Genomic DNA, 15,569 nt, shown 5'->3' on the forward strand with positions numbered 1-15,569 from the left:
CCACACCATTGCAACCTGCTTGTTTACCTGCCTCTTGCTCTGGCCCAGACAACAGTGGTGGGAAGAAAGAGAAGCAGAAGGTGCCACAGCCTCCTTGCTCACTGGCTCTCTGTCTGTCAAGCAAGCAAGTGGTGGCAATGACGGAAAACAGGAGGAGAAGCAAGAGCAGCTGGGGACAATGATGGTGAGAAGGTAGACTCACTGAGGGAGGGGCCCATGGAGGTTGCCTTGCCCAAAGGATCTCAAAAACCTAGAGCTGGCACTGTCTGAAGGGCCCCCACCCCACCCTCCAGAGCAGATTTAGATTGGTGTGGGGGAGGGCAGGGGAAAGGGGGGTTGTCAAAAATCACCTCCCTTCTGTTGGTGTACGTCACCAATCGGATACAGCACCAATCAGATGTGTCTGAACATAGTTGTTGGACAGAAGCTTGTGTATATAAATCTGCTAACTTGAGGTCAACACTTCATGCATTTGATATTGTGGTGCATGCCATAATACATTTGTTCATTTTTACGGTGCCACACGACTCTCATTTGGGGGGGGGGGTAAATATAGAAAACCCCTCTGCATTTGTGCAGTGGTCTGTATTGTTGTTGTTGTTGTTCAGTCGTTAAGTCGTGTCCGACTCTTCGTGACCCCATGAACCATAGCACGCCAGGCCTTCCTGTCCTCCGCTCTCTCCCAGAGTGTGCTCAAGTTCAATAAAAATATGCCAAACTAATTGAAAAATGCCACAATTTTGGGGTGTGTAAGAAATTATTTCAATGTATATATGCTCTGCTTCAAAAGAATTTGCCATCACGTTGACAAACTTGTAGTTATAAGGACTAGAATCATAGGCTGTATTCTTGGGAATCTTAACACTAATATAGGGACCATGGAGTTAGGATTCCTAGGAATGTGACATTCCATGGGACAAATGCTTTGAGATTCAAGTGTTGCTTTGGAGCTAATGGTGGCTTGCCCTTTGTGGTGGGAAACATCTTAGACACAAGCAGCTGCCTGGGCTTTCCAGTGAATAGCAGTGAAATGAAGCATGAGTGATTATAATTTAGATAAGTCTTAGGTCTGGTGCTCACAAATTATTATTATACTTCACTATGGTCTAGACTACTACGGAGCTGGTTTTGCACATGATTCTAATCCATCTTATGGGTTATTGAATTTTGGGTTGTTGTGATGGCCAAAACCAACCATGCTAACAAACCACGGTTTGTTAACCACAACAACCCAGAAGGAGAATCCATGGTTTGTTGTTGGGTTGTGAACTCTGGGTTGTTTAAACCATGGGTTGTTATGTGTGAACCCAGAACCATGGGCCGTTCATGGGTTGTTTTGCCAGGCTACAGAGGCAGTGATCAATAGTGGTTTAAAAAAACCCCCGCAGTCTCCCTACATGCCAGCACTACAGCACTGCAAAGGCATCTGGGAGACAGGAGAGGGAGGTAGGAGGGAGACAAACAACCCAGGGATTGAGAAAACAAACCATGGTTTGTTCAATCATCTGCCAGACAAACTCTGGGTAGGGTAACAAACCATGAGTTAAATAAACCATGGGTTAGCGTTATGTGTGAACCAGGTCAATATGTATGGACATGTCTTCTATGAAGGAATTCACATTAAGCCTTTTCCTTCCGTAAAACCATGAATGGCACCTGGGATGGAACTGGGTCCTTGCTTGCATGATTTTTGGAAGGAGGGGGGAAGAAAGCAAGCTGCAGCTTATACATGTGTGAGCTCTGGCACGAGAGTGCATGCATTTTGCACTGCACACACTTCAGTCGACAAACACTGCTGGCAAATTCAGCACCCGCACAAGAGCTCCATGTGTGCATCTGGAGCTTTAGTTTTTCTTCTGTAGCTCTTCATTCTGAATTCAGGGACTGAAAATGTTTCTTTTGAGAGCTTTTGAACCTCTGCAACTAGGGTTCTGAGGGTGGGGGAGGGAAATCAGACATTACTTTAAGTCTGTAACTAGCAGCTATGTCTCCCCCTTTTTCACTAGAGTAGGTGCGAGGGGCTAGTGGGGGAGGTAGGGGGCTTTTAAAATCTAAATCAGGGCCCATGTGCCTCCTCTAGGGTCACAATGAAAAAAAGATGTAGCTGCCAGACACAAGTTTAAAGTAATATCTGTTTTGGGCCCAGGAATTCATGAGCTCTCAAATACACTCTGAGAAATCAGTTACTGGTAAAGATGGACAGTGAGGGACTAGAATGCAATAATGCTGAGGCAGGAGATGCCATTGCCACAGGGAGTTCTAGCTTCTGTAACAGTCGGAACTGGCCCAGGATATTTCTCTGCTTGAGGCAGAACAAGATTGTGTCCGCCTTCAACTCCATCTACAAAAGCCGACAGGACTAGCATTTGAATCTTTCTTCAATACTGACAATAGAACAGCACCCTCCGTTGTACTTGAAGGCAGTAGGCTAGTTTAGGGGGCACAGGGCAAGCCGTGTGGCACACAGCTGTCTCCTGCTGCCTGAGGCGACTGCATCACTTTGGCTAATGGTAGGGCTGGTCCTGGTAATAGTGGCATGGCAGTCTTCTCCCTTTGCAGGACTACTTATGGGAAATAGAGGATGAGAACTGGGTTGTGGTAGGCTACCCCCTAAGGAGGGGTGGGCAACGTATGGCCCTCTATATGTTTTGGCCTAGAGCTCTCATCTTCCCTCACCGTTGGCTATTCTGGTTAGGGCCGATGGGAGTTATAGGCCAACAACATCTGGAGGGCCACATGCTGCCCACCCCTGCTTTGCGGGGGGGGGGGTGAGTTTTAGAAGCTTACAAGTTTAAGTTATACTTAAACAAATATACTACAGAAATATCAAATTTACAAATATAGTACAGAAATATCTCTAACTCGTTCAGTACATTTTTCACATTCAAAAAGTATGAAACTTTCCAGACATAAAGACCTGCAGTGACCTTTACAAGGAGCTACAGCCCATCCTGGGCATTAAGGACCCAAGATTTGGCACACTGTTCGCAAAAGCAGGCAATCTAAGATGCTCCAACAGGAAACCATGGAAGAACAGCACAGCATGAACTTGACACATCTATCTACAGGTTTTCATTTATGAACCAACTGCGAGTGGCATGTTTGCTAAGAAAACGCTACAAGAGAACTCTTTAAAATTCAGTAGTAATCCTTTCCTTCACAGTGTTGTTCCTAGAACAGGGCTAGGCAATCTTTTTCATGCCAAGGACTGCATTCAGTCCCAGGTGGGGAACCCCCCACACACGCATCCACATGCATTTACACACACACACACACACACACACCGCCCCCTTCATGCCCACTAGGATGGAATTGCTGGGAGGGGTGGGGAAATCAAAGCTTCTCCCAGCCCCCAGCAATCCCTTCCAAGATTGCTGTTTTCCAACCATTCTTAATGGGTTGCCCACCTCTGCCCTAGCCCACAAAAGAAATGCACTCCTCACAGATGCAGCTGCAAGTTTATTTATTTTAATCCAGGTTGATGAGCTGCAGAACAGGCTTCTCCTGACACAGATCATAATTAAAAGAATGGCTTCTACATTTTTCCCAGAGCTGTAGCTCAGTGGTAGGACACATGCATGCAAAAGATCCCAGGTTCAACCTCTGGCATCTTTAGGCAAGGCTGGAAAAGACTACTGTCTGAAAGGCTGGATTGCTGCTGCCTGTCAGCATAGATACTACAAAGCTAGATGGTCTGATTCAGTATAAGGCAGCTTCCTACATTCCAAGGAGAGGCCCAACATAAATATTACTTATACCATATGCAAGGAACAGGAAAGCCCTTACACTGACACAGCAAGGGTAAACTTTAAAAGCCTCTCACTGCATGTAATGGCCACAAGTAAGCATTGCATCCAACTACTACACACACTCAGAAGCATGCTTAGGGTAAGGCATGTGGTAAAGGGCTTTTAAATGTTAACCTTCCATGGGCATCACTGTCACTCCTAAGGGCTTTCCCATCATCTGCACATTATCAGACAGGCAACAGGCCGGTCTCAAATGGTTCACATGGTAACGTTTCATTAGACCAACTATTTTGGCAGGGTATGATTGCCACTTGAATCACAGAGCTAAGAAACATACTAGAATTACACACAGCCTGGATTTCCATTACTCAGTTGAAAAGCCCCTTGGCTATGATGCTTTATGGAAGCGGATAAGGGCAACGCTCCACCCTCACATTTCTACGGTGCACATTCCATTTGCCCAGCACTGGCAATTTAAGTGGTGACCTCATTCAGTTTAATATCAGATTGGCCAAGCAGAGCTGCACTGGGACAGGCACCACTTGGCCAGAATAGTAAACTTTCTTTCTTACTTGGTCAGCTTCCTGAACTTCATTCAGCCCACATTGCCAGTTATAACAATAATGACAAACCACACAGACGTATAAGCCACAAGCCGAAGTCATACATGCAGTGTCAAGTAGGCAAAACCAAACAAAGAACATCCTCAGAGCCAATATGGGTCAAGAGTGGGGAGGGGAAGGAATCCTACCCAATCCCAATAAGTGACCAGCCTTCCCTCAACCTTGTGCCCTTCAGATGTTTTGGACTACAACTCCCAGCATTGCTGACCACAGGCCATGCTTGCTGGGTCTGATGGGAGTTGAAGTCCAAAACATCTGGAGGGACACCAGGTTGGGGAAGACTGAGCTAGCTTCACAGCATCCTGCCAGCCAGAAAGAGAGACCCAGGAGAAGAGCATGCCAACTTATATAGCCTGACCTCCCCCGGCCCAAGGAACTACAAGAAATATGGCAATGCACAGCCCTGTATCTTGTGCCTCTTTCCTTGTGCCACCTCCATCATATGCATGCCCCAAATCCACTTGTGCTAACAGAAAAAGGAGCAATGCATATTCTACCATATCTATAGGGTCTGTCAGTTTTACACTTCTCCTGAACATGCACTTACACAAGAATTGACCAGGCTTGCAAGAAATCCCCTTTTTATTTCTGCTCAATAGCAATTCTAAGGGTGTTTTCACACTGGAGACTTAATTTGCACTTAAAATTGACCTGTAATGCAAATGTACACTATTTCTCCTCCGCATTCTGTCTTGCATTAGCAACGCTGACACACAACACAGACAAAATAATTGATGTAATACATACTGGGGGACTGGGTCCACAACACTGTTTAGTTCCGCGCACAATCCTATCCATGTTTAGACAGAAAAAAAAGTCCTACGGCTCCCAGCATTCCTCAGCCAGCCATGCTGGGGACTTTTTTTCTGTCTAAACATGGACAGGATTGCGCCCTTCATGGCTCTCCCTTGCTATCCTAATATAATACAAACTAGCCCCAGTTGAAACATTCCAGAACCCTGCCTTATCCTCCTCTCCACCATCCCAAATCATTTTATGATTTATGTGTATTTATGTGGCCACTTGTGGAGGGAGAGCAAACAATTCAACATTATAGAAAACCTTGTGATCCAAAACACGAGCTGCAAGGATCAGCCAGTCAAACGCAGTCACGAAATAGAGAGATGAGCAGTTCTCTCTCTCTCTCTATCCACTCTGCTTTGCTTAATACACATTTAACTATTAGTGGAAGTCTGTAACTCCCGATCTAGGCCAGATAATGCCTCTGGTGAGAATGTCCAACAATACCCTTTACATAATACCAGCCACAGGGCTTGGCCCCTCCTCCCTCGCCCAAACAGTAACACACACTAAACAAAACTGCTATTATGGCAGGAGCCACTCAGTAAATGGCTGCATTTATAGCTTCAACTGTAAAAAGATGTTTCTTTTCAATGTATTTATATAAAAAAAAAAAACTTTTACAAACAGCCTGCTTCAGCAGCACGAAAGTAAACAGCAGGCACAGAGTTGCCGGGTTAATCTCCTTCGGCAGCATTCCCCTCTTCTCTCCTGCTCCCTTTCCCGCTCGCCCTGTCAAAGAGACGCTTGGCTCGACACAAGCACATCATCCCACACCGGTGGGAGAAGCACGCTCACACGAGCTGCTGACGCCCTCGGCTCTGCCACGCACACTTCTCACACCTCAGCCAAATCTGCAACGCCTCCTCTGCTTTGGCACCCGGCGGGGCTGTGCCAACCCACACGCGGCGTCACATACGCACCTTGCAAAGCAAAAGAAGGCATATCTGCAAGCCCTCAGGTGCCAGGGCAAAGGAGCACGGCCAGCAGCATATAGGAAATGGGTTGCACCCTGCACTGCCAGGGAAGAGGGGCGGCGGGCAAAGGACCTGTCATTCTTCCCCAGTCCACTGTTGTTGTCGTGAAGGGAAGCCACGTTTCTCCTTCTTTCCCCCTGGAGGCAAGAAAGGAGAAGGGGTTCCACTCAGGCCCCCTTTGGATATGGACCAACACAGCTTGGGGTCAGCTGGCTAACGACAGCTCCAGCAGGAGCTGGCTAAAACGACAGCTCGCCTACAAGCGGAGCGGGGGAGCGGGGGGAGGTTGACTGGGCAGAAACGAAACAGGGCAAGAAGAGGCTAAGGAGAGCGTGGAGGGGCGGGGGAGAGACAGAGTTGTAGGGGGTGTAACAGCTGGCTGTCAAATGGGGCAAAAGGCAGGGGGAGGGGAAGAGAATGGGGGGGGAGACGAAAGAGCAGCAGGACGGGAGAGGAAAGTTGAAGATCGGTAGCAAGAGAGGGGCAAGGAGCAGAAGGAGGGAAGCTTTGGGACAGGAAAAGAAAGGGGGGAGGCAAGGAAGGGAAATGCAGGGGTGTCGATGAGGTCGCTATGCGCGGCTGTAGCCCTCAAGAGGGTATCCCCCTCAGAGCCGGGGGGCGGCGGGGGCAGGAGAGACCGGCTCAAAGAGCAGCATTTCCACCCACTCCGCAAACGCCGGCGGAGTTTCAAAACCTGCCTCGGCAGCAGGGCCCGGGGCGGGGGTCGTTGTGCCCGATGAATGGGTGGCGCTGCCAGCCTGGAGCGCCGGCGTCGCGCACGGGGCAAGGGCGCTCCGCGGGAGAAAGCCCAGGGCACCGATCAGGAAGGGGCGGGGCGGGGCAGAGGGGCAGGAGAAAACTACCCCGGGGGAAGAGGCGAGAGCGGCGGAGCCGTGGCCGGCGCGGAGAGGGAGGGCGAGGCGCTGCCGGCCCCTCACCTGCTTTTCAGCGGCTGGCTCTTCAGCTCATAGTAGGTCTTGGGCTCCTCGTGGAACTCCTCGCCGACCTCGAAGTCCGGCACGATCCCCGATTCCGCCTGCATGGCCCCGGCTCTCCGCCTCCCGCCGCCGACGGGAGGGCGAGGGGGGGCCGCGCGTCCGCCGCCGCCCAAGCGCAGCCTGCCCCGCGTCCGCGCTGCGCTGCGCCGGGGGCTCGCGGCGCTCCCGCCCAAGCCTCGGCTTGACTTGCTGAGCTGTGCGGCGCCCAGCGCCAGCTCCTGGGCGCCCTCCCCTTCGCGCACACCTTCCTCGCGGCGCTGCCTGGGACTTGTAGTCCTTCAGGGACCCGGCCTGCGGCGTCCGCCCAGCCGGCGCACTACAGCTCCCACGAGGCCAAGCGGCCGCGACGCGAGAGGGAGGGCGGGGCTCCGAGAGGCACCGGCGCGCGTCCTGTCAATGTCAGCAGAAGCCGCTTGCCAAGGGTATCTCGGCGGCTCGGCCCGGCACCCTGGCCGCGGGGCAGGGCTTGGTTTCTAAAACGGGAGGCGCCGAGGCTCGGGCCTCCCGGGGAGCCCCGCTGGGTGCCCGAGACGCCTTTCGTGGGGGCTGGCGGTGGTGGCCATTCGCAGCGGAGGGGATTGCACTTCGCACACGCTCCTGGGCTCCTAGCCTTTAGCACATGGTCTGCGCTGCCTGGAAGCCCTTTCTCCAAACCTCACAGGTGTGGAGGCTAGTTATGTTTACCCTCCGAACATGCTCAGATATACACTCAGCTTTTTTATAGCCTCCAGGACTATATACACAAGAATGCTGGAAAATCCCTCCTTCAAATTACAGATATGTGGGAATAAGTTATTTTTACTTAGTGGTGAGTTGAACTCACTGCACATGCTCAGAAACAGCCTTTTATTATCTGTATGTGTTCTACACTGTACATGAGCTACACTGGTGAATGGGTGATGAACCCTAGTTCAGATTAAGGCCTGCCATACTGGAAAAGGCTGTCTTTCCCAACGCATTTTACATAATCTTTTCTCACAAGCGCATGGACAACAAACATACACACAAAATCTGGTCTGAATAATGCTTGTTTCACACGAGCTCAACCGGGCTTCTATCTTCAGCAGTTCTAGTTCCAGAAAGTTAACCAAGCCACAAATAGAAGGACTATTCAATGCCCAAGCACTGGGTCCTATACAAACGTCTAACATCCCCCAACCCCAGCTATGAAAGGCCTATGAAACCTATGAAAGTTTCATTTTAGCTTCTATTACTTCCACCTCACATTTCTGGCTGCCTGGTTTGTTTATTGTACTTATTTGTCATTTCATGAATATCCTGCTTTCTTCCACGGAGATCAAAATGGCACACATCATTCTCCCCTCCCATTTTATCCTCATAAGAACCCTGTGAGGTAGGGTAGGCTGGAAGAGAGTGACTGTAACCATTACATCACAGTGGCTCTAAATTATAGACAGACTTGGCAGAATGGCAAGATATGTATATTACTTATACAGGAGTGGCAAATGCCCTTTAGATGCTGTCTCCTGCCCCTTGGATCTAGTGTCTGCTCTTCTGTGCACTCGGGAGACCTGGGGTTAAACTCATTTATTTACATCTGTTCAGGGCCCTGTAAATCCTATCAGCAACACTGGCTCCCACTGGCCCTGGGATCCGACTGGCTCTGATTATAGCGGAGCTTCTCCTTCCTTCCTGCTGCCAGTCAGATGCCATGATCTGTTGGCTCTTCCTGCCTGACCTTAGGAAATGCCAGCAGAAGTGAAGTATCTTGTAGTTCTTGAGAGAGCATGTCAATCTTTTACATAATCTTTTCTTACAAGCGCATGGACAACAAACATACACACAAAATCTGGTCTGAATAATGCTTGTTTCACACGAGCTCAACCGGGCTTCTATCTTCAGCAGTTCTAGTTCCAGAAAGTTAACCCAGCCACAAATAGAAGGACTATTCAATGCCCAAGCACTGGGTCCTATACAAACGTCTAACATCCCCCAACCCCAGCTACATTTTTCTCTGTACCTCAGATTTTTCTCTGTACCTCATCACATTTTTCTCTGTACCTCAGACTACAAAGTGCTCGAATTTTCTGTACAAGCACCTTCTCTTTCTCTCAGTGGAGACCCTGGGCCAGTAACTCCGTCATCAGAATAGTGCTGGTTCTGTTTTAATACTGTTTCTGATTGGCTCCAGCAGTTCTCACAAAATCTGGACAATAGGTACACAGATACAGAGAAATAAACTTGCGTGATGATATGTTGGCTCCGTTTTTCCTCATGATAATGCTGCCTAGATCAGACACCCCCACTGGAACCCTATGCCCAGTAGGTAACCTGGTGCCTTCCAGATATTTTGGTCTACAATTCCTATAAGCCCCAACCAGCATGGCCAACCAGGTTGCCTATGCCTACCATAAAGTGTCCATCTTCTCTTTGGACCAGTACCACCTAGTTCCAGGTGGGAATTTAGGATAAAGGCCACAGATTATTCTTCCCTTAAAAGCCTAGCTTGATGCTTAAATCCTGGTTGCTGAAAATAGATTTGAAGTTTTAAGTGCATTCAGTGTCTTGATGTATTTAAAAGATCACAACTCACTCCTCCTTTTTTTCGTATAGATTAACCCAAGACAATTGTTTATCGCACACTTATTTAATAACCAACAAGGATCAGAATTTGCTGCTTGAAACATAAACAAAACCACCTTTTATCCCTCAAAAACAAATGACCACAAGCCAAATAGAAACTTGCCACAATTTGCATGTTATCTCTTACTCTGTAAGCCACTTGGTGAGTGACGTGGAAAATTTTACCCTTCCTCTGCTTCTGCAAACTTCTCTGGGTTGTGAAGAGGTAGTAAAATTCTCCACACCATTTAACAGAGAAATCAAAGAATAGGATTGGAAGGCACATCAAAGGATCATCTAATCCAACCCCCTGGCAATGCAGGAACCCTCAGTTACACCATTCCTGACAGGTGGCCATCCAGCCTCAAATACAGGTGACCAGTTAATCAAGTGGGTCTATACACGCCATTATGAGCTACTATTTGGTAAATCATCCTCAAATCTTCCTGAATGTTGTAATATGTATCCATCTGAGTTTATGGATTAAAACAATCCATAGGGCATCTCTACACCAGCCTAAAATCCTGCATTTAAAATGGGGCTTTCTGCTTCTGTTTTAAATGCGGGATCACAATGACTCCCTTTTTCACCTGCTTCCTTTTCCCCCACCCTCTTCCCCCCTCCTTCTCCCCATATCGGAGTCTTCCATTATCTTTAATTGATCTCGCTCCTCTTCTTGCCACTTTTACTCTTTTCACGGAGGAAACTGAAGCGAAACACAACGGGGTAATTTGATTTGTAATTATTTGATAGATCTGCGATCTATTTAAAAACGGAACAAAGGGCATTTAGTGCAGGAGACACCTTGGATGATCACAGCATCATGTAAAGAGCCCGCAAACGTCCGTGAAGGAGCAATCTCAATCGCAGGATAAAAGCTCCGTGTGAAGGAGCCCATAGCGTATTTCTTGAAATTGACAATCACTCCCTCTATTTCCGATGTTCAGAGATGGCCCTTGCTTATGTTGCCAAAACAGCACCATCCACACACAAGAGGGAAGTATCAGCAGGCTCGGGAAAACCCCATGATTTGCAGAAGTACCAATTTTTTTTAGAAAACTCCCCAAAACCGCCCAATGAGGATTGAGCATATTCAGCGACCATGGAATGGGTAGGGGAAAAAATGGAAACCTGGGAGGGAGGGGAAATGGAATGGAGTATCCTGCACAGGACCACTCCATCCTGCAAGATTTTGTTGCAGGTCCCACTTATCTATAATTTGGCTGGGGGTTGGAAGGCATAACATGGTTCATGTTAGGGGGGCGGGTCACCTCGGATTGATTTTTCTGCCACGGATTTTTCCACAAATTCCTGCTTCACATCTAGCTTTTAAACCCGGAGAACACCCAGCCACCCACCCCGGCCCGATTTCTATCTCAAACGAGCAGCCATTAAGGGTAACGCAGTGGCCAAACTCAGCCTTCTCCAACCAGGTGCCCTCCAGATGTTTTGAACTACAACTCCCAGCATTTCTGACTATTGGCCATACTGGCTGGGGCTGATGGGAGCTGAAGTCCAAAACATCTGGCCTGATGCATGCTTTTTTGCTCAGGGTTCCAGGCAAAATACCCAGCTTGCCCTGTTACAAAAGGAGCTCAGGTAGCTGAGCTGGGAATGACCTCTGCCTGGAACCTTGGAGATCTGTCGCTTGTCCAAACAGATGATACTTGGCAGATGCATAGACTCAGCATGGGGCAGCTGAATATCTTCCTATAGTAACAGGCATCCCAGACATGTATTAAATTATGGGACAAAGCAGGAAGATGGCAGGAAGTGATTTCCATGCACTCTTAAGACTTGACACCTCTCTTTTATGAAATTACCTACTGGAGGGCTATGTGTCAGACAGCTAAGAATCTCACACAAGCAGATCATGATTCATGTGGGAAGAACAGCCTAATTTGACATGGCTTAATGCATATCCCTCCCTTTTTTAACATCCTTGGTTTTTGTCAAGGGATAACTTCTTTGGTGATGTGGCCAGTATCTCTGTAAAGTGACTCATCATAATTTGGATACAAAGTAGATTATGTAATATCTCACTTTAAACTAATTTCTGCTCGAATAGGACATATGTAAATGTTTGATTCACACAGAGGTCCTCATCAGGCCAATGTGGTCTGGTAAATAGCATGGTAGAAATGTAGCTCAGAGACCTGTGGCTGTAAACATGCCGAATAGTTTGGGGCCAGTCACATTCATGCAGCCTCTGTTTTCTTCCTGTAAAATGGGAAACATTACAATGTGCTTCACGCAACTGTGGTAGCAGTTAATATAATAAAGGCTGTAATATAGATATAAGAAATGGATCTGTGTTCCCTCCTACTTCTCATTCAAACAGGAGCAAGCTTGAGTCTCAATGACTGGGGTAATTGAAGATCTCCAAGTTTACCAAACATAACAGATTTAGCCCCCGCTCATGATGGCCACATGGCCTCTCCAAGTAAATCTCTTTACTTTCTTCCTTATAAATAAATGGTTATCACACACACCCCAAATTATTTGTTCTTATTTCTACACCATCCTTTTTGGCCAAAAAGCCATCAAGGTGGTACACAAGAAATCTAAAATGAAACAATAAAACCACAAAAAATACAACCATTAAAAACATTAAAACAATAACAATGAAATAATTTAAAAGGCTAGGTTAAAGATACCTTAAAACTGTTTTGTTTTGTATAAAAAAGAAATTCACCTCCAGCAGATTTTATAATTGCATGATGACATCTGCTACAGCATTTTGATGCAATGACCCAACCATGCTGGACTTCTGTGCAATAATATTATAATTTTGGGGATGATTTAATATTTAACAGCTTGCAATCCAAAGTGCTAACAGACACATTATGCGATGGGTTGGCCTAACTGTTTCAATGAGTTTGTAAGCAAATTATATTTCCAGTATTTCACTTTTGACAACATGCTTGTATGACTCGCTGATGAAACCCTGACTCCTCCAAGGAGGACAGCAGCAAGTCACCTGCTACGTTTGGCTGAGCAATATGTTAAGAAGTCCCTGAACAAATAGCTAGAACCACAAAACAGGTGGAACAGTTTGCATAAAACAGAACAAAAACATACACACAGCTGTGCTTTCTAATGCTACGGATATTTCCTTTTCAAATAATAAAAAAGAAAGATGGTAAGTGATCATTCATTACAATAAGGCATTCAGCCATTCCAAAAACATAATAATAATGTAGAAATAATATTCTACATCCAAGAAAAAGAAAGAAATCCAAGAAACTGAGGGTGGAAAATCTGGAGGAACATGTCTGATTTCTATTGGATGAGTTGGCCAACATTTTTATAGAAGGGGAGTGTGTCCCATTGCTTTCCACTTCCACAGACAGAAGCAGAGAGTACAGAAAGCACAACGACAAGTGACTCAGCAGTTCTTCTCTCCCTGCTTCTGCACTTAACGTGGGAAGTGGGGCTTGTTATTTACATGTAAGAAAAGTCCCACTTCCCACGTGGTAGCGGAGGTGGAAAAAGAAGAAGCACGAGTCAGTCATACTGTTTTAGCTTCCCACTTCTGTGTATTGAGTCTGGACTGTCCCTCCAGATTATGTCACAGGGGTTGAGGTCAAACAAAACTCTGAAATCTATTTATATATTAAATTGAATTCCCCAACAGGGAGAAGACTACTATTGACTGAGAGTGGTCATAGTTCAGTGGCAGAGCACAGAGGTGGGACCCACAGAGGAGTGGGATTATTCTGCCCTCGCTTCCCTGGCTGCTGCTATCTACAAATCTGGCTTCATGGGACATCTCCAAAGTCTTGTGGACCTGCAAGCTGAAGGTGGTGCATTGCATTCACAGGTCTTGCCTCAGGTCAGCAGTGGGGTGTGACTTAGGTTAGTTAAACTAACTGTAATAATTTCTGATAACCCAGTACTTTTGGACCAGCATTCACAGGTCTACCAGATCCAGGAGCCAGCTGTGTCAGGATAGTCTGATTCAGAAAGTGGAGCTGTGAACGCTGGAGTGGTCACCAAACTGGTGACCAGTTTAGATGGCTTTAAAGGGGGGTTAAATTCATGAAGGACGAAGCTATTAATTGCACCATCTGATGTCCATGACAACAGGTGATATGGCATCTCATGACCCAGGGCTGGCCCCAGGATCAATAACACCCTGGGTGAGGAGAGAAGTATTTATGTAAGCTATTACGGTGAAAAAAAGGGGAAAGCAAATAGCATAGTGGGTGCCATTTTTGTTCCTTTTTTTCCCGCCGTTTTAGCCTACGTAAATATTTACGTAAGCTATTACGGTGGGGGGAAAAGGAACGCAAATAGCGCCCACTATGCTATTTGCGTTCCCCCCTCTTTTTTTGCCGTAATAGCTTACGTAAATATTTACGTAGGCTAAAAAAGCGGGGGGAAAGGGAACGCAAATGGCAGCCACTGTAGCTGCCGCCATTTGCATACGCTGTGGGGTTTTTTTTAGCTTGCCGTGATAGGCTATGTAAATACTTACATAGCCTATCATGGCCTCTGCAGGGAAGCAAATGGCATCATTTCCCTACAATGAGGAAGTGAATGGCGGCCGCAGCGCAGCCGCCATTCGCAAGTCAGCACGGACGGCAGCAGGTAAGTGCTCCGTTTTGCACGCCTCTTGTGGGGGGGGCGGGGGCTTCGTTCCGCCACGGATTTCGGGGGGCCGAATGCACTGGCATTTGGCCTCACCGAGATCTGTGGTGGAATTCTCTGTCATCCCTACTTAGAAAGGTTTTCAGCAGAGCAGAATCTGTAACTTTCTGGTCATGTATCAGAGAACACTACATCACCCCAATGGTAGGTCCCCAGCAGAAATTATATTTGGTAAATGTTTAGTATGCACCCAATGGGATTTGGTGAAACCAAGGGCAACTCTATACCAGCCTAAAATCCTGCATTTAAAGTGGGGCTTTCTGCTTCCATTTTAAATGCAGGATCACAATGACTCCCTTTTTCACCCACTTCCTTCCCCCCACCCTTCTCCTCGTATCGGAGTCTTCCATTATCTTTCATTGATCTCGCTCCTCTTTGTGCTGCTTTTCCTCTTTTCATGGAGGGAACTCAAGCAGAACATAATGGGGTAATTTGATAGCTCATTATCTGCGATTTATTTAAAAACGGAACAAAGGGCGTTTAGTGCAGGAGATGCCTTGGAGGTTTACGGTGTCATGTAAAGAGTCCACAAACTTCCGTGAAGGAGCAATCTCCATTGCAGGATAAAAGCTCCGTGTGAAGAAAGCCCAAATGTACACAGCCGAATTTGTTGAATCCATGAAACAGAACCATGACTACATACCACCAGGACCACTGCACTGGCAGGTCTCCAGCAGAAATCATGTTTGGTAGACATGTACACATCTGATGAGATTTGCAGAAACCAAATGTACACAGCTGAGTTTGCTAAAAGCAGAAATTCATGCAAGAGCACCATAACCACAGCCATCCTCCAAGGTGCCCAAGTTCAGGGAATCTTGTGTGTGGGTCAAAGACTTTTCTGGGAAGTTCAAGCTCAGCATAGAGCCTAGTCTCTGGTATACCCAACTGCTGCTCTCTCCTGTACAGTCCAGGTGGGAGGGATGGTCATGACAGGGCTGGCAAACTGTGGGGTCACCAAGCTGAGCTGAGCTGAGGAGGGTGCCAAGCTGAGCTCAGTGGCTGTGTTTTTTTAATGTACTGTCTGCAGTAAGTGAGGGTGGCAAAAAGCAAGAGCCTGTGACCTTTCTTTCAAGGGTCTACAGGTTGTCTGGGCACTAGCTACAAAAATGTAGTTCCTTCAATTAGCTTTTTCCATTTCCGCTTTGATGTCATTTGCGCCAGGTAAAAATCAGTGGAACTCTG

The 15,569-nt window shown here is 47.1% G+C and overlaps 1 protein-coding gene across 3 annotated transcripts in view; it reads right to left on the bottom strand.

Moving 5' to 3' along the window:
• The window catches only part of MITF (melanocyte inducing transcription factor), a 231,013-nt gene extending 223,631 nt beyond the window's left edge, over window positions 1–7,382 (bottom strand). For 2 of the 3 annotated variants that reach the window (XM_084840417.1, XM_084840418.1), the window contains exon 1: window positions 7,089–7,363. In XM_084840417.1, the coding sequence (XP_084696543.1) occupies window positions 7,089–7,192 (104 nt within the window). In that variant the 5' untranslated portion in view covers window positions 7,193–7,363. Of the gene's footprint in view, window positions 1–7,088 lie in introns of all 3 variants that reach the window. The other variant, XM_084840416.1, reaches the window with a different exon arrangement.
• Between the last annotated feature and the right edge of the window lie 8,187 nt (window positions 7,383–15,569).

This window comes from Heloderma suspectum, chromosome 2 (assembly GCF_057233095.1).
Source record: "Heloderma suspectum isolate Gila_16-S chromosome 2, 16-S_ref, whole genome shotgun sequence".
NCBI classification, from domain to species: domain Eukaryota; kingdom Metazoa; phylum Chordata; class Lepidosauria; order Squamata; family Helodermatidae; genus Heloderma; species Heloderma suspectum.